Source organism: Brassica napus, chromosome A2 (assembly GCF_020379485.1).
Source record: "Brassica napus cultivar Da-Ae chromosome A2, Da-Ae, whole genome shotgun sequence".
Classification (NCBI taxonomy): Eukaryota; Viridiplantae; Streptophyta; class Magnoliopsida; order Brassicales; family Brassicaceae; genus Brassica; species Brassica napus.
This window is the reverse complement of record NC_063435.1, coordinates 11245203-11264128: the sequence shown is the minus strand read 5'-3', so window position 1 is coordinate 11264128 and position 18926 is coordinate 11245203. Positions and strand designations below refer to the sequence as shown.

Genomic DNA, 18926 nt, shown 5'->3' with positions numbered 1-18926 from the left:
ATGTGCAGGCAAAACACTTAGTTTATATATATATATATATATATATATATATATATATATATATATATATATATATCTTGATGATGATACAATAGAATTAAACTCTTGTAACTTTTCAATTATATTTTTAACTATTCAAAGAATTGGTAATGGGAATTTTTCAGAATGCCTTACCTTTGTTTCATAATCAATACCAAGAAGAAGAAGTAAAAATAAAAGACACAGTAAAACAAATATAAATAATGAATACATTAAGATTTACACAAATTACAGTAAAAAAAAAAGTAAAAGGTAAATGAAGAAAAAGTGTTTAAAAAAAGTATATATATATATATATATATATATATATCACATGTTCTCCACACACATTCATCCAAATAAACAAAGCAAAACACAAAACCACCTTATGATAATTCAAAATTACATATTAAATAACAAAGTAAATCAAATAAATTAAAAGATTTGTTCCCACAAATAACAAAAATAACCATTATTTTCTTCCTTTGATTTGGGTTCTGGCAAGTAAAAGTATGGCCACACATTTTCAAAGATCGGACCTTGGTTGAGTTTTGAACCGGTAGAGCACTTTCTTTTTCTTGGAAGTCTGGTTATCGATTGTGATCACAATCTTTCCCGGTTCACCAACCTTAAAAGAACCAGTTATCACCGGTTCGTCAGTTAAACCAATCTTTCGGTTCTTAAAGACGATCACATCATAGCTTCCCTCTGTGGTCGGCTCAAACTGAGCTCCATAAGTCACATCTGCACCCAAAACCCTAAGCTCCCATGAGAGCGTGCAAGCCTGCCACAATTAACACAATCCACACCAATCAACAACATTTTACACTTTGAACTTGTCCTAATCAAATCTTGAACATATATATACCTCAGAAGCAGGCAATTCGATGGTGTATTTGGCTGCTGGTTTAACAATGGCTTCGGTTACAGAGTCTCCACCAATTTCATTGCTAAGTCCGCCATATTTAACCGGGACTTGTTCAGGAGCTATGTATCTGTTTTTAACCAAACATAAGCCTTAGTGACAAATTTTTTTAAAAATAATTATTATGAAACGGTAAAAAAAAAGGTTAATTACTTGAAAATGGTATCGGCAGATTTGGATGGACCAGCAAGTACCATCTTGCTTCTAGTCCTTGGCGATGTGATGATAGATCCGAATGTTTTGTAGTAAGGAATGTACCACCATGGAACATTGATGAACAACTGCAAAGCAAAATAAAATATTACGTAACACTTTATTATGTAACCATAACGTGACCATTACGTACCTCTCTAGTGGCGAACTCTGGATAATTGTCCTCGAATTGTTTGACTGCACGCCTGATGAACTGCCACAAGGCTCTCTTGCCGAGTCCAGGAGCGTTCCTGAAGTCGCTGACGAACACGAACGAAGACTTGGCATCAGGGCTGCTGAAGTCAAGAGCTCTCACACACTTCTCTTGTAGCTGAATCCTCCAGTTGAGGAACTTGTTAAGCTTCTCCTTGTCGGAGAAAATCTCCTTGTTCTGGAACTCTCCGTAGGAGCTGTAAATCACGACGTGACCTTCCTTGTCGACGCCGTGAGCGAACACCATCTTCTCGAACTCACTGGCTTCTTCTCCGGCCTCGGCCTCGACCAGCTCGTCGATTTTGTTCTCCTTGCGCCACTGGACGGTGTTTTTCAGCATGGTTAAGGCTTCCTTGACCTTGAAGTCTCTCGCACGGAGGAACTTGAGGAGGATTGTGTCGGATCTCTCGTCTTGGAGGAGAGGCACACCGTAGATCGAGACTTCTTCCGGCTCAATAGGCTCGGCGACGACGGTGGTCTCTACGACAACAGGCGCAGCGGAGGATTCTGGAGGAGTGACGGAGACGATTGACTCTTCGATTGCTTCTACCGTCTTGGTTCCGTCTTCTTCAGCACCCGAGGCTTTCTCGGTGGTGGTCACGGTGGCTTGCACAACTTCTTTCTCCTCTGATTTGGTCTCAGCGGGAGCCGCCGCCTCAGATTTCTCCTCCGGCTTGGTCTCTTCCGGAGCCACGTCATCAGATGATTTCTCCTCGACCTTGACGGCTTCTTCTGGTTTCTCCTCTTCCTTCTTTTCCTCTGTTTTCTCTTCTCCTTTAGTTTCCTCCGCCGCTTTCTTCTCCTCTGTTTTCTCTTCCTTCACCGGCGGCGCCGGAGGAGTGAATTCCCGTTTGTTCAGAGCCTCCCTAACGAGCTCCTTAAACTCCTCAAGTGCCTTCTTCTCAAGCTCCTCAGGCGATGGAGCAATCACTTTCTCAGCCACAACTGTCTCTTCTTCCTTCACCGGAACAGATTTCTCCGCCTCCGCCTCGGAGGTCTCCTTCTCCTCCTTCTCCGGGACGGCCTTCTCCTCCGAGGCAACCGGAGCAGTCACCTCCTTCTCTGGCACTGGAGCAGGAACAGTCACCTCCTTATCGGTGGTAGCGACGGCGACAACATCAGCGGACTTCTGTGCCTCTTCTTGAGCCATCTCTGATTCTTTTTAGAAATTCAAGAAAAGAAAGGAGAGAATATGTTTTGTGAGGAGAGAGACAGGAGAGAGAGAGGTTTTATAACACGGAAGACAAAAGAGAACACAGACTGGTCGGAGCTGTTTATTTTTTTTGTTTGACAGCTCATTCGAATGCTTTCTCTGTGGGTCTATAGTTTCTTTTTCCTCCAACGGCCGTCTCTTGCTTCACGATTTAGTTCACTTTCCTATTTTTAACCAATTTAACCATATCACTTTCCTTACTTTTATATTCCATAAGTAACAATTAGATTATTTATTATATCTATATATTCCTCCTCCTATAAGGCTATTAGGCGATAATTTTGGGTATATTATCATATATATTCACAAAATCCGATGATTTTATATTTTAACATATCTGTTGATGATTTCCTTTATTTTAAAAATATTATACCGAATTGTCTTCAAGATTCTTTCTATGTGCCCTAAATAGTTTTGTTTAGACTTTACTTAAAGGTGAAATATAGAATCTTTACTGTTATGGAAGAAAATTTCGAATTTAGATATGAAAGAACTAAAGTTTGAGTTGATGAAAAAGTGGAATCATTTTGAGAAAGAAAAAGGGAAGGGGTGTATTTTTAATAATTTTTATTTTGAAGTAAAGTGTGTTTCAAATCATGACACCATGTTATATCATCACATAACTCTTAAATATATATTAGGGTTACAATATGCCACCAGCAAATATTTTATCAACTTTGAGACCGTTCATATTTTTCTTCTGATCTAAATACGTGTGGGTGTGATCCATATTTCAGATGATCTTAGAAAATTTTGGGTGTCAACCTATCATATGAGTTTTAAAGATTTAACCGCAATTTAAGCAAAAAATAAAATAAATTTAACTGCAATTTTAAGCAAAAAAAAAAAGAGAAAGGATTTAACCCAGTTACATAATGAATGAAAATCCGCATAAAACGTACAGTTGTACGAAAAATACATGTGTTCTTCTTTGTGAACCATCAAATTCGCCTCATCTTTAATCACCAATTAAGGTGTTTAATATTAATAAAAATGATATTTTTTCCGTTTCTTAAAGATACATGTTTTAGTCTTTTCACACATATTAAAAAATACATTAATTATATATCGGATTTTGAAATTATCAAATTTCAATGTTTTTTAACCGATAATTTTTCACTAAATCTAATTAACTTTATTAAAATTTACAATTTTTGTATAGAAAATATAAAGAATATATTTTTCTAAAACAATTTATTTTCTCTAAAATTTGTATCTTAATAAAACGGAAGGAGTAATAAATTAAAAAGGTAAACTAGTTGAAAAAAATGATGCCGACATTAATAACTTAAACCAACTTTAGAGTTTAGGATTTATAAGGTTTAAGATTGACGACGTAAAAGTCGTTTACGTCTGCGTTATTCTTTTTTCAGCTATTGTTTTTTTTTCTAATTTAAATATTTTTATTAATCATAAAAATCAGTTTGATCGGTGATAAGATGTGAGACAAATTTAACAATCCACCACAAAATGTAAACGCAATTCACCACAAGAGGTAAACGTTCCAGTTGTACTTGTCATTAAACTGTCGGAATATACAAATATCAGTTAACATAACTAATATGATTGATTAGCGGCATTCTTTTTTTGGGCAGAGATTAGGGGCGTTAATAACATGCATGTTTTTTTTTTTTTTGCGGTGTTGTGTCAAGGATAAATGATGCCAATCCAAAATAAAAACTTTTATTCCTTTTCCATGTTGCCGTATGGACGTTGAAACTTGTCGCACCTATACTTTAATATGCCTATGTTCATTTGTGGATGATAGGTTGAATTGTAACTGTGGAAATTTATACTGTAAAATTTGATTTGTAAGATTTTTTTTATTTAGTTTCATATCTTTTTTTTTGTCTGCTTAGTCTTTTGTTTCTAATATAGTTATAAAAAATAATTGAAGAAAAATGAAAAGAAAATATATTTCAACAACAATATTTTTTTAATGTTAGAAAACAAAATTTTTATAGCCATTTAAAAAAAATTGCTTTGAATTTAAAATTTAAATAAAGTATTGTTGACAATTTTAATGATTGTAGATAAATATAAAGTTAAATAATTTTGTACGGCCTAATCAATCATTTCGAAAATCCTTATATGTGTATATTTTTATAATTCCAAGAATCACAGTATTACATATATGTATATCGTATATTATCTTACATGTGCTAAACAAATTATTCTCGTTTTATTACTTTATGGGTTCGTTAAGAATTTATTGTTTTTTAATTTTTTTTTAGGTCAAGAAAGAAGATTTAATTCCACTAATAATGATAATTTGACAATTTTCAATTAAAAAAAACATTGAATATAATCTAATGATCGAAGGTTTTTTTTTTTTTTTGTAACTTATAATGATCGAAGGTTTTGATATTTAAAAGTCTCACGTTTCAACTTATGTGGGCAGCATTGGTTAGTTTAATTCGGCATGTACTGAAAGGTACACATGAATTTGATGGTAAATTATTTGAAAAAACGTTTATTGATGATCAAAAAACGATTACAAAGAATTTTAACTAAGAACTTATGAAAATGGTGTTTTAAGACAAAACAAGGTAAGCAAAAGAAACCATAATTTTATGCCGAAAACAAGTGCTTGTGAATGTCCTTTACTTCTATCAGTCTTCGACCTTCTCTTCATATACTTGGATTCTTGGCTTTTCTGTATCCATCGATGTAAATCCTAGCCAACTTTACTTAATTGGACCAAATTTTAGTTATTTGATGGTGAGGGATGTAATCCATTTCTGACAAACACCTACATATATAAGCTAAAAAACATAGAGATCACTTCGCAGGTAAGAAATCCTCAAATGATTGTACGTATTTGTAATTGTAATCTACAACTTGTATGCTGGAACCATAGCTGATGCGTCTCTGTAACCTACAACCTATAAATCATTGATTCTAAATTGATTGCGCAAATCAGATCATAAGGGGAAAATTCCAATAGGTACTAGAGCTGTCAACCTTACGTCGACATGTAACCAAGTGCATTCATTAAACAGCACGTAAACTCATGTCATGTTTATTCTATTGGTCATCAGACTTTCTTTGCCACCTATTATGAATTCACTGAATATATTGTATACTAAGTTAAGATCCATGGGATAAACATTATATATAAATTACTTTATGTATTTTGAGATGAATTACTTTAGTTTTGTTTGTTACACACTTTTTAATTAATTGGTGAAACTCAAGATTTGTTACACACTTTCTTAGTTTTGAGATGAATTAAAAAGTCAAGAACTATTACATATATAATTAAATTGGTGCAAACATATAAATAAGTTTTATTAATCCAAACAATATTTTTTTCTATTTTATAGGATATATAATTAAATTTAAATGATATTAACATATATAGTATATTTTTAAAATTAATTTCTATTAAATTATGTTTCCTAGTCATATGTTTTTTGATCATTTGTATCTTTTAAAGCAAAAACTTTAATTTACTGATAACAAAAAATTTTATTGTGGGATTAATAATTTTAGTAACTTATAATTTTTTTTAAAAAAAATAAGTTGTCAATGTACGTTCAAAGCTTTTATCTAAAAAAAATGTTCAAAATAAATTCTGAAACTAAAATATTTATGTATTTTATATGGTATCTAGTTTAATTTAATCTTAATAATTATTAAATAAGACCTTCTACTTATATGATTTTGTAGTATCTTGTCGTAACAAAAATTTTAAATCATAGATCATAAAATTTGAATGTGACACTTTTAACAGTTTTAATAATTTATAGACATTTATAAAAATTCAAAATATAACATATACAGAAAAATCTAAATTTTTATTAATGTAATTATTTAATTTATTTTAATAGTTTAAAATATTAAAAATATGATAGAAGATACACCTATTTTTATCAAATATTTATTATTCAAAATTATTAATTGTCATATATATTATAGTCATATTTGGTAATTCGGTAACTTTTATTTAAGAAAACAATAAAATACATTAATAATGAACTTATAGTTAGTTTAATAAAAATATTATTATATATTTAAATGAATCAACCTATTTTCTAATGATTCTAAAATTCATTCTAGTGATGATATGTGGCTACAAAACATGTTGTAATGGTTCTAAGGGATGCTGCATATTTAGTAAATACGTAATTGTGTGAATTATGTATCCACATATTCGATTCGATTGATATATATATCAATGTATGTGTGTGACATGACTTGTATTGTTTTTAGTGCTCTTGCATGCTGTATATTATGTCTCCCAGATATTCAACTATTTTTGTTCTTCTTTCATGTGTCAAATAAAAAAAAACTATGTGAGTAGAGTAGTGCATTTGCACAAAAAAATTGATACTAGAACAGTTAATATAATGGAAGAAACAAAATTAGAATCGTATTTAGTATTTGAAAATGTAAGGTTGGTAGACCCGGCAGTGATCCGGTAAACATCCCTTCATCGGTTGCTTTTGTCAAAAAAAAAGAAGCTGTTTGGTTGGTTTGTTCATCGCTGGTGCCATCTTATTATATTATTATACATTCAACATTCAACATTCTTGCCTGTATTTAGCTGGTTTCCCCCTTCTTTTTTTTTTTTTTTATATGTAACCCACTTACTTATTTTTATATATTTTTAAGAAATGATTGATCGCAGTATACATTAGAGATATTAAGAATTTATTATATAATTTCTGATGGGGGAAAATAAATAAATAATTTTGATTCTAAGTGTTAAAGATCATCGTATGACTTTTTTTATCTTACACATATATGGAGCTGAATATGATTTTACTTGGTACTTGGCTTATTCTCGTTACTTCATCCACGCTTTGAAAAATCAATTTAATAACAAATCAATTTTTTTTTATTATCTGTAATTCCAGATCAAGTATCATATTGCCTTGGTACTTGTCCTCTTATTTGTTACTCATTATTTATTCCTAAGAATACTTGTTATCCACCAGAAACTATCTATTTTGCATTAAAAAACAGTTGTTACTCGTTAAAAAGTATTCAATTAATCAAATATTTTATAAATAAATATTTGATTTTGGCAAGTATCAACGCAAGTCAAGTAACTTACAAGTATTAAATTTTGTTCCTCTCAGTATTTGATAGGATGGGTATTTGATTCGAACAAGCTAAATACAAATACTTAATCAAACTATTTGAAGGAACCAACCCAAGTATCAAGTACCTGAAAATTGGCAAGTACTTGCCTTGCCTTGTGCCCAAGCCATGCATATATAGATATGTTAAAAACCTATAGGCTATAGTTATATTAGAACCTTCTCATTTCAACTCAGTTTTATATAGGACACAACAATTTATTTTACAGTAAGAGGTTCTCATTGACACATGGTGAATACTTAATAGTATTGATTAGAGTTTCTTAGAGACGAGCCATGAACAATATATAGTAAATGACAAGAAAATAATAACTTTAAAATGTTGTGTTAGAAAAAGAAACTAATAATTTGAAAAGGCATTATCTTCTCCTTTTTTTCTCTATTAGAAATAACCAGACATCCCATATATGTTATCCTAACTTTTATTTAAACTAAATCATGGCATGGCAGAGTCCCTTTGAAAACTAATTTTTGAATGGTAACTCGAGGAATATGCCGTTAAGAAGATTACCGTACAGAGCCGGGTCTGAGTAGAAGTTAATGAAGCAGATGCCAGACTAGGTTAATTTATTTTAGGGGTCAATAATAAAAGAAAATAGTCTTTAGCTCTATTAGGTACAATCTTTGTTAAGTTATATGAAGGTGTTAAGTTCAAATAATGCATTTTCAATATTTTAAAACACTTTAATGGGCCTAAATTTTATAAATGACCGAGTAATTCTAGAAACGGCTTCAAAGTAACACGAAGTTTACGCAAAACTGCGACAAAAGTTAGTTTTGGATCAAACAGATGGCCTTTAACTACTACAGAATTTTTTAAGTTATGACATTATGTAAGCTATATATATAGCTATATATACTCGTATTACATTTGTATCAAACAGATGAATTCGGTGAAATAAAATCACATGGAGAGGTTATGTTTTCTCCTGCCAAATGTGTTGCTTTCATCTTTAAGTCTAGTATGGTAACTGGTTAATTGGATCTTAAGTCGAGGTTATGACCAAGCTCATTGTGGTAATAACAAATTAAAGCTTTAAGAATATTGTTTAGAATAAGGTTTATTTGTTCAATTTCAACCATGTTTCCTTCAATAACCAAAATAAATCAAACATTATATTTTACATGTAAGTGTTTACAACAATTTAAAATAAAATATTGATTCCAACCCATTTATCAAGTAAACAAACATAAATTTTCAAAATTAACTATTTTCAAATACGAAGAGAATGAATAAGATGATGATTTAAGAATATAACTAATAATTTTTTAAAAAAATAACGTATGAAAACTTTTTTTAAAAATGTATGTTCAGTCTCCTTATTATTGAAGATGTTTTTATTTTATTATTTTAAAGACGTTCGTGTACTAAATATTGTAAAAATATTGATATTGATTAATGACAAAACACATTACATATCAAAAACATAAAGCAAAATATAATAATGATGAACAAGACAAATAAACAATAATTTATAGAATTACACAATATATAACATAAACTATAACAACAAATACAATATTTTTTACATAAACCAAATTTTCATCGAAAAAAATAAAGTTGACAAAAAATCAAATTTTAATCAGTATAAAAGCGAAAAATATCTGCCACGGATCAAACTCTAGTTTTATCTTCTACTTTTACTTTTTTTATTCATTTTTTATTTAAAGTCAATCGACATTATTCCTCAAAATCTTGAAAGAGTTTACTTTGGGCTGTTGTAGACGTACGACTTAGCAAAATAGACCAAAGAAACGAATGAAATGGAGCTGAGACAAGCAAGTAGCCAATAGAAGTAATCAAGATGTGCCTGGTTCAGGTTATTATCAAACCAACTCGCTTGACCTGGCTGGCTCGTTGCTTTCTCAATGACTGATACCATGAAGCTACTCAAGTAGTTGCCTATGCCGATTACGCTAAGGTACATAGATAATCCCAAGCTCCTTAGCTCGACCGGGATTTGTCCGTAGAAGAACTCTTGTAATCCAACCATAGTGAAAACATCAGAGACTCCATAGAGAACGTACTGTGGAATTAGCCAGCAAACACTCATTGGAACCGTGGCATTAGGGGAATCAACAAGCCCGTGATCGCGAGCGGTCTTCAGTCTTTTCATCTCGACCAAAGCAGCTATTACCATTGAAAGAATAGAGAGGAAAATGCCTGTGCTGATCCTTTGAAGGGTTGTGATTCCTGCTGGTTTATGAGTGATTGATCTTGCGATTGGGACAAGTACACGGTCGTAGATTGGGATGAAAACAAGGATTGCTACGCTTATGAAACCTTGGAGTGTCGCTGCAGGGACTGAGAATGTTGATGAGATTGATCTGTCCATTGTGGCTCCTTGCTTTGTAAAGAAAGTAGGGGACTGCGCAAAAACAATGCCAAATACTAAACAACACATCCAAACTGGAACGAGACTTAACACAGATTTCGCTTCTTCAACTTCAACTGAATCACATGAAATCGCCGCCCTGTCGAGGAATCTGCAGTTGCCAAAAGTTGTGTGTTTAAAGGTACTTTCTTTTAACTTGTAAAGCAAGCAACTCTGATAGGGTTTAAACTTTAAATTCCATAAAAATTTGAACACTTTGTCTTGAGAATTTGTAAAAATATAAATGTGAACACTTAACGCTAAAACTTTGTTTTTTTGGGTTATACATTTACAATTTACAAAAAAAAATATATTAAATAATCAAGTTCCATTAAAAACTGAACACTTTTTAATTTTTTTTCTGAAAATTGTTCATTTAAGTGTTCACAGTTAACAAAAATATTAAATAATTTAAATCGTTATTTTCATTTTGGAAAGAAGCAAAACCACATATAACGTACTGACTAACAACCAAACACGTAAATAAAATATTACCTGTATTGCTTCGAACCTTCGTGAGGAAGAAGGAGAAGGGTTTCTGACGAAGTCTCTCGTCGATTTTTCGCAGCAGCAACAAAAACACGGCCAATTCTTACAAAAGGGTTATTATGCTTTCGTCCTTGTCTTACTTCTCCTCCAGTGCTGAAGCGATAAGTGTTGGTCCCAAGTAAAAAGAAGAATAGAGAAATCATCATGGAAACACATGGAATCCCAAACCCTAAAGCCCAACTCAGATTCTCTTGGACATAATTAGAGACCAACCTAGTGGCCAATATGCCAAATGATATCGCAAAATACAACCAGTTAAAGAATGAGCTCTTGGCTTTGGACTCTATAGGGTCTTGTTCATCAAACTGATCTGCTCCGAAAGCTCTAAGACATGCCTTGAAGCCTCCTTCGCCTAGTGCTATCAGATAGAGAGCACAAAAGAATACTGTCACTTTAAACTGAGAAACGCACGAGACAAGTGTTTCTTGATCTTTGCATGCAGACGGAATCGTTGCTGAAAACGTAAGCAGCCCAAGTCCCTAAATTCAGGATTATAGAAAATAAATACTGTTAGAAATCATACAAAGTATAGGAAAAGTTAATTTAAAACCAATTGACAATAAATGAATTGACTATTCATCTCTAGTTCCAGCTTGAGATCCTAGATTTGAGGCACTATTAAGGTAACAAAATAAGAAGAATTTTAGTAACGTTAGTTTAAAACCAATTGACAATAAATGAATTGAATATTCATCTCTAGTTCCAGCTTGAGATCCTAGATTTGAGGCACTATTAAGGTAACAAAATAAGAAGAATTTTAGTAACGTACCAAGATATAGAGAGAGGACGTGAAGAGGATGGTACGGAAACGACCAAGAAATGAGTCCGCTATAGAGCCCCAGATCAGTGGCAAGAAAGCTGCCGTCCCGAGCCAGAGGTTGACGTTTGAGGCTGCAGCCGCCGTTGACTCCCCTAACTGCGCCGTGAAGTAAGTTATCAGATTCGAGGCTACTCCAAAGTAGGCGAACTTCTCCGACACTTCCGCTCCTGTCGGAATATTCTCTTATTTTTTAGAATTTGGCGGGAACATTGAGGACGTTGGAGAAAAAAAAGGGTAAGTACTTACCAATGATGAAGCCAGAGGATCTCCAGCCCCCGGAAGAGGACCTGACGGATGGCTTGCCTCGGAAGTCAACGGAACCCTCGACAACACCATATGAAAGTGTAGTTCCAGTCTCACTATCAGCGTTAGAGATCGACATTGTCTCTTGTTTATTGTTTCAGAGTTATCCGAAAAGTTGAAATATTTATAGTTGGTGCACATCATCGCAGTGACCTAAATCTTGTAATAGACGGCGTGTACACCCCTTTGTTTACACGTGATCCACGGCAAGAACGCCTTGTGGAGAGATCACATTCACATGTTACAATCAATATTGTGGCCTTGTTACACGCTGTTGGTCCATGCACACCAGTAATCAAATTAATTTTACAAAAAAAGTGAGAGTCAAAGATCGTTTAAACAAGAAAGTTTGACACGGTATGAAGTTGTTGGAACGAATGGGAATAGTCAAGATCGGGTGGTTAGAAATTGAAAAATTTAATATGATGAATGGAACGTTAGGTTAGATTTAATTGAAAAGATGATTCTAGCCGCTCTTCATACTAGAACGATGCATGTCAGCTCCCTAGGTCTACGATCAAATAATTGTAGACGTATTAAACCTCCGTTATTTTTGGCAACTGGCAAATAAGTTGATCATGTTTGATTATAGTGGGTTGACTAACTATTCTTTGGATTTTTTTACCCAAAAAAAAAAATATTGGACTAAATCATTTTCGATTTCTTGTCCTGAGGATATTCTCAGGATATTTAACGTTTAACGTACATGATATATTTCAGATTATGAGAGAAGGATCCAGCTACATAACTTAAATTGCTACTTCATGTAATGAAGATAAAGTTTTAAATGTAACTATCAATTTTCTGAAAAAACGTGAAAAGCATGATTCCAAGATCTGGATAGTAAAGTTGCGGATCTGATCCTAATTTTCTTATATTTAATGTTGTAGTTAGTATGCAAATGTCGAGTTGGTCATGAAGCGGATATAAAAATGCAAAAATCCCACATAGTCAAGAAGACAAACCAGTGTTTTTAGAATGTGTTTGGTCTATTGTACACATACGACTTGGCGAACCACAAGTAAGAGGCTAAACCAATGGAACTAACACAAGCAAGTAGCCAGTAGAAGTAATCTAAATGAGCCTTGTTAAGGTCGTTATCGAACCAGCTCGTTTGACAAAGCTGGCTTGTGACTTTGTCGATGACTGATATCATGAAGCTGCTTAGGAAGTTGCCGACCCCGAATATGCTTAGATTCAGAGCCATACCGACGCTCCTAAGCTCACTAGGGACTTGGTCGTAGAAAAACTCCTGTAAGCCAATCGTTAAGAACGCATACGAGACACCGTAGATAGCATATTGTGGAACCAACCACCACACGCTCATCATTGTTGTGATATCATCTTGAGCGGTTTGGAGCCTTTTGGTCTCGACAAAAGCGGCAACCACCATGGCAATATTGGAGAGAAACATGCCAGCGCCAATCCTCTGAAGCGTTGTGATTCCTAAAGGGTTTTGAGTAAATGATCTTGCGATCGGGACTAGTAGACGGTCGTAGATTGGGATGAAAACAACCATTGCTAGGCTTAAGACGCATTGGAGCGTAGCTGCGGGAACTAAAATTCCTGGTGAGATATATCTGTTCATGGTTGATCCTTGCTTTGTGAAGAAAGTAGGGATCTGTGAACATACAGTGGAGTAAACCAAGCAATTTATCCATATGGGAACAAGCTTTAGCACAGCTTTTGCGTCTTCAATTTCAGACAAATCACATGAAGCCGCCGCTCTGTCAAGGAACCTACCACAACGCCAAAGAGGAACAAAAAGTAACAATTTGTATATGTATCCCTAACCAAAATAGTATAAGCACAAACGTGGCCTCCAAGATTCTGAAGAAAGAAAAATTCAGAATCTCTGTTAATTAGGTTACCTAAATTGTTTGGAACTCTGGTGAGCCACAAGAAGTAGGGTCTCGTTCGGGTTAGCTATGTGTAAATCTGGTTGTCTTCTGTTCTTTACGGTTTCTATAAAAACACGAATAATTCTAGCAAAAGGGTTTTTGTTTCCTCCTCTCTCAGTTGTGAAACGGTAAGTCTTAGTTCCAAGGAGGAAGAGCAGCAGAGCAAGTAGCATGGAAGCACTTGGAATACCAAATCCTAAGGACCAGCTTAGATTCTCTTGGATGTAGTTAGAGATCAAGCGAGTTGTCAATATGCTAACACAGCTTCCAAACATCAACCAGTTGAAAAAAGAACTCTTTGCTTTCAACTCTTTTAGGTCATTTCCATCAAATTGATCAGCTCCAAATACCTTAATACAAGGGCTGAAACCTCCTTGTCCTATGGCTATAAGATACAGAGAGATGAAAAAGAGAGTCACTTGGAGTTGATTCGAATCTTTGGAGTGAGAAGGAATCATGGCTGAAAAAGACAGTAACCCAAGTCCCTGTTTGTTTTATTTTCACCAAAGCACCTTCTGTTAATGAATCAATAAAGTCACACATTGGTAATTGAAGAAATAATTAACTAATATATAAGTAGTAACTATCAATCTACTTAACGCCAATAGTTTCAAGTTGGAAGTCATGATAAACCTGATTGTAATATCTTCTTGTAAGAAACAATAACAAACAAGATTATAGTAGATGAGATAGGTTGAGATCGTACAGTAACTTACCAAGATGTATAGAGAAGATGAGATTATGATGGTACGGAAACGACCAAGAAACGAGTCAGCGACAAAGCTCCAGAGAAGTGGAAGAAACGCTTCCGTTCCACTCCAGGCGTTGATATTTGCTGCAGCTGCGGCCGTTGACTCTCCCAGTGGTCCTGTCAGGTACGTTATGAGGTTGGACGATATCCCGTAAGAGGCGAACTGCTCGGCCATTTCTACGACTACAAACACACAAAGAAACCTCTGATGAGAAGTTGGTGAAAGTGAGGGACTTAACTGAGCTTAGTTACTTTACTTACAGATGATGAGCCTTGCCGATTTCCATCCTCCAGAGGTGGATCTGACGGCTAGATTTCCCGGAGGAAGAGTATTTCCGAGCTCATCTCCGGCGATCAACATTGGGTTTTTTACTTTAGAGGTGCTGTGTTAAAAGAATATTATTTGCTTCTTGTGTTGTTTTTGTTTATGGCAAGGTGCTAAAACTTTGTACTATTGCATATGTGCTTTGTTTTATTGATTTTAACTGTTAGAAAGTTGCTTTGTTTTATTGATTTCAAGTTGATTTAAACTAATATAAGTGATCCAGAAATGAGATCTGAAAATGATTTAAAAAGAGACTAGTGATCCAAAGTATCTTTCAAATGATGTAACACAAAAATATATTAAAAGTGAGACTTGGTTCAAGATGTTCGAGTTTAATGATATGTTAGTAACTGAATGTTAAAATTATATAGTTCCAATATATTAAATGTGTACATTGAGCATGTATACAATCACAATTATGGATTAAGTACAAATGTAACTCATAATTCTACATGTATGATGCATTTCGAACATCTTCTCTATTAAAAGAAAAAGAGAAGCACATATTGAAACTAACTTTAATTTCATGTGATATATTACAGAAAAAACCACTACGTTTTAACTAAAATTGAATACTGGTATTTTGGTCATTTGTTAATCCCTTAGAAATGCACATGTCCACCACTAACTACATATTTTATTATATTTAATCAACATCCTAATATAAGACCCGTGACTAATGAAATCAAAACACATCCTAATTAAGCCCGTGGTGATTCATTACTTAATAACTCTGGCTTGTTAGTGAAATGAGAATGATTAACTTGAAGGCAAAAGCTCAAATACGGTAAAGTCATCAGAGTTTGAGTCCCGGCTACTGGAGAATTAACATTTTGGCAACGACAGAAACAGAAAACTGACACTAATAACAAGTGACTAGTCTAGATCACTTATGTTAAACCGATGTTCCTGTATAATTAAAAAAAAAAGAGAGTGTACCAAACCAAGCCAACTTACTAACTTTAATAGTAAATGATTATAACCGAGCACTCAGCCATTACCAACATTTACAATTTGTTTTATACATTCTCTTAGAGCATAGTGGAAATGCAATTCTTCAAACTTCATTCTCTGTTTGAATACATAGTTTCAAAATGCCTTTACGCCTTCATTTTAGCTACAAAAATATACACAAGTACAATTTTCAAATAGTAAAAGGAACCGGTGCTGGATAGACAAATGTCATTTCTGTGTACCAAACATATGATATACAAAAGCAAGGTTTGTTACAAATCTTATAATTGGTTCACCTTACGATGAGACCGATCCAACATATAGTGAAACCTCTATAAATTAATAATGTTGGAACTACACCGTAACTATAATTTTTATTGATTTATAGAGATATTAATTTATCGATATACTAATTAAATCAAAAATTCAATTTGGAACTATAAAATTATATTATTTTATAGAGATTTTTAGTGTATATTAATTTATAGATTATTAATTTAAAGAGGTTATACTGTATATTACAAGTTATTAAGTTGATATTCAACATGTATTAAGTTGATCAATGAATATCAGTAACCGTCAATGTCAAACCAAAAATCACAGATATACTAACTTTATGATCCACTTTTACAGTTAATTTACACAAAATCTGGCATTTTTCGAGTATATTCTAAATCTTGCACGTTCTTCGATTTACAGTTATCAAACAACAAAAATATAACATTTGTTTATAAATATTTAACCTTACTCTCTCATTGAATTTAAATATATAAGTTATACTCTTAAAAATTACAAATTAAAATAATACATGCATGGCGGGTCAAAGTCAAGTAGAATTTTGATCCAAATGTTCCGAGTGGTATTTGTATCCAATCCAAATTATCACTTATGTTATTTGTAAGAAATAATCAGATTTCAAAGATTTCTAAAATGACATCTCATGTATAATACTGTTCTAAATAAACAAAGTAAAAAATACATCTTCTGAGCTGTGCTTAATATTAAGTTATTACCTAGATTATAAAGTTGCTTTAGAGAGCATTATCATTTAATATTGACGTGACTTGTTTTTTTTAACGTTTGATTAATTATGCTATTACAACGATGAGAAATATTACATAGACGATTCTACGGCCAATAATTTTACAATCATATGAGAACGCACGTCTGACTGCATCACACCGAGCCGCCTTATGAGATCCAAGTTCGATTATACGCCCTTGCACCATGCTGAAAACTTCTGGTAACCCATTTTTTCTATAATCTGCATAATTTGCGTTTTCTGGGGTTTGAACCCCAAACCTCTTAGTGTAGAAACATTAATAATTTTTTAGTCAAACCACTGGACTAAATGGGCTTCCACAACGTGACTTGGTTTAAGACCTTGATTTTTCATTTGTTGGTTGTGAAATAGCTTTTATTTTTATTTTCCCTAAAAACCATTTCTCATCAATCATTTTTGAAAAATGGATTTCCCAAAACTTAGGAAAACTAGATTTTTGAAAAATTAAGCCGTTTCTAAATAAAAGCAAACTGATAAAATAACAAATACTCCTAATCATTAATGTTTATAGAAATAATTCTTTTAGCATCTAAAATATAACATGAAAACAATTCATACTAAAAATATTTGTTAGTTTATCAATAAAATTAACTTAATTTTTTAAAAATCAACTTCTTAGAATATATTGTGAATAATTCATATCTTATTGATAATTTTTTGTATTATTTAGAAATTGTTATTAGCTATTGTTTTAGTAATCTGAAATTTATTATAAATACTGAACAAAACCAAAAGTAAGTAAATCACCATTCCAAGTCTAAAAAATAACCAAAAATATACACTAAAATCCAAGTTGAAGACAAAACATAAACATACACTCAAACAATCAAATATGTTATTAAAAATGTAATATGTAAATCTAAATTCTGAAGTCCATTTCAATAAATGGAGAAACTCAATACAGCAGGCAGCACAGAGAAGAATATGCTTTAAATGGTGTTTGGTCTCTTGTAGACATACGACTTCGCATAGAAAAACAGCTCACCGAACTTCGGTGACCGAAGAAAAAGACGCCGAGAAGAGATTTTTAATGTCATTGAAGAGGAAATTTTTCAGGCGCATGAGAAGTCTAAAGCAGAGTGAATATGTCAGACTATGGGCAACAGGGGATGACTCGTATAAAACAGAGTTTCAAGCAAAAGCCACTTGGCACCTCACTCGGACAGTACACACTAAGCTTGACTGGCATAGAGGTATTTGGTTTTCTTACAGTACACCAAAATATTCCTTTACAGCATAGGTAGCAGTCCAAAACAGGCTCCCTGTAGTCTATGTCCTGAGCAGCTGGAAACTAAAAGGCATCTCTCCTTTACCTGCAGTTATTTAGAAGAAATATGAAAAAAAAACTTGACTTAGAAGTTACTGTCATCGCATTACACAAATGTGTGGGAGGAGATAGTCCAACTTTTATTAGACCAAACACGAAGCAAGCAGCACTTGTTTCTCCTCATATATGTTTTCCAGGTCACATTGTCAACAGTATGGAATGAGAGAAACAGAAGAAGGCACGGCGAGAACCTAAACAATCCTTCTTTTTTGACCAAACTCATTGATAAGGTGGTCAGGAATAGGATCTCGAGCATGCGGATGATGGGAGATCGACAGTATGTCAGCCATAAAAACATGGTTTTCACTGAGATGAAAAGTGAATGTTTAGTTTTTTTTCTAAACATTAGGCAAAACTCTCAGCTCAGGTTACACACATTGTACAAGGATTTTTTTTCTTGAATAATTTAACATTAATTCCAAAAAAAAGTTATGATTGATTTCCTATTTGGAATTGCTTCATTTCCCAATACTGAATTATCAAATTTCATATCGATTCACTTTTTAGGTGACAAAAAATTTTTTGTTATTGAATAACATAACACACTAGTTTAACCATATAGTGTGTATAGTTTTTTTTTTTTTTTTTTTTGACGTCAAAAAGCTATTCTATTACTCAAACTTGAAGTGGTCTGGGTAACTAAACCGGAATAGAACAACCAACAAAATGTAACTCTCTACGAAAAGATCTAGCAGTCTTGGCTAGAAAATCTGCTGTGTGATTTTGCGCCCGTGGAACGTAAGTGATGTTGAAGTCCGGGAAGCATATCTGTAATGTCTCTATTCTCTCCAATTCCGTCGCAAAGCTTGGCCACGCCTGAGGATCCTTAACCATAGCAATCAGTTCCTTACAGTCTGTCCCAAAGCTCTGGCAGGTCGAGTGCTGCAGC

The 18926-nt window shown here is 33.3% G+C and overlaps 3 protein-coding genes across 3 annotated transcripts; all 3 read right to left on the bottom strand.

The window, feature by feature from the left end:
- Positions 1 to 378: 378 nt before the first annotated feature.
- Positions 379 to 2697, bottom strand: LOC106371089 (patellin-1-like). Its single transcript, XM_013811119.2, has 4 exons — positions 1290 to 2697; positions 1097 to 1224; positions 887 to 1013; positions 379 to 802 (listed from the first exon to the last, which is right to left on the bottom strand). Exons 1-4 carry the CDS (start codon positions 2496 to 2498, stop codon positions 545 to 547), a joined length of 1722 nt encoding a protein of 573 aa, XP_013666573.2. The 5' UTR covers positions 2499 to 2697; the 3' UTR covers positions 379 to 544.
- A 6474-nt stretch (positions 2698 to 9171) lies between these two features.
- LOC106369468 (protein NRT1/ PTR FAMILY 5.12-like) lies at positions 9172 to 12018 on the bottom strand. The gene is made up of 4 exons (XM_048757231.1): positions 11660 to 12018; positions 11363 to 11580; positions 10540 to 11072; positions 9172 to 10156 (listed from the first exon to the last, which is right to left on the bottom strand). Exons 1-4 carry the CDS (start codon positions 11793 to 11795, stop codon positions 9376 to 9378), a joined length of 1668 nt encoding a protein of 555 aa, XP_048613188.1. The 5' UTR covers positions 11796 to 12018; the 3' UTR covers positions 9172 to 9375.
- A 607-nt stretch (positions 12019 to 12625) lies between these two features.
- On the bottom strand, positions 12626 to 15416 carry LOC106371090 (protein NRT1/ PTR FAMILY 5.11-like). Its single transcript, XM_013811120.3, has 4 exons — positions 14630 to 15416; positions 14334 to 14551; positions 13588 to 14102; positions 12626 to 13455 (listed from the first exon to the last, which is right to left on the bottom strand). The coding sequence occupies exons 1-4, from the start codon at positions 14727 to 14729 to the stop codon at positions 12690 to 12692; spliced, it is 1599 nt and encodes a 532-aa protein (XP_013666574.2). The 5' UTR covers positions 14730 to 15416; the 3' UTR covers positions 12626 to 12689.
- Between the last annotated feature and the right edge of the window lie 3510 nt (positions 15417 to 18926).

Coding starts and splice junctions, on each gene's coding strand:
- LOC106371090 (XM_013811120.3), bottom strand. CDS start 14,729: ATGTTGATCGCCGGAGATGAGCTCGGAAATACTCTTCCTCCGGGAAAT. Junction 14,103..14,333: donor CATCTTCTCTATACATCTTG/GTAAGTTACTGT, acceptor TAAAACAAACAG/GGACTTGGGTTACTGTCTTT. Junction 13,456..13,587: donor CAGAGTTCCAAACAATTTAG/GTAACCTAATTA, acceptor GCGTTGTGGTAG/GTTCCTTGACAGAGCGGCGG.
- LOC106371089 (XM_013811119.2), bottom strand. CDS start 2,498: ATGGCTCAAGAAGAGGCACAGAAGTCCGCTGATGTTGTCGCCGTCGCT. Junction 1,014..1,096: donor TCTGCCGATACCATTTTCAA/GTAATTAACCTT, acceptor GGTTAAAAACAG/ATACATAGCTCCTGAACAAG. Junction 803..886: donor TCGAATTGCCTGCTTCTGAG/GTATATATATGT, acceptor TAATTGTGGCAG/GCTTGCACGCTCTCATGGGA.
- LOC106369468 (XM_048757231.1), bottom strand. CDS start 11,795: ATGTCGATCTCTAACGCTGATAGTGAGACTGGAACTACACTTTCATAT. Junction 11,073..11,362: donor CGTCCTCTCTCTATATCTTG/GTACGTTACTAA, acceptor TCCTGAATTTAG/GGACTTGGGCTGCTTACGTT. Junction 10,157..10,539: donor GAAGGTTCGAAGCAATACAG/GTAATATTTTAT, acceptor TGGCAACTGCAG/ATTCCTCGACAGGGCGGCGA.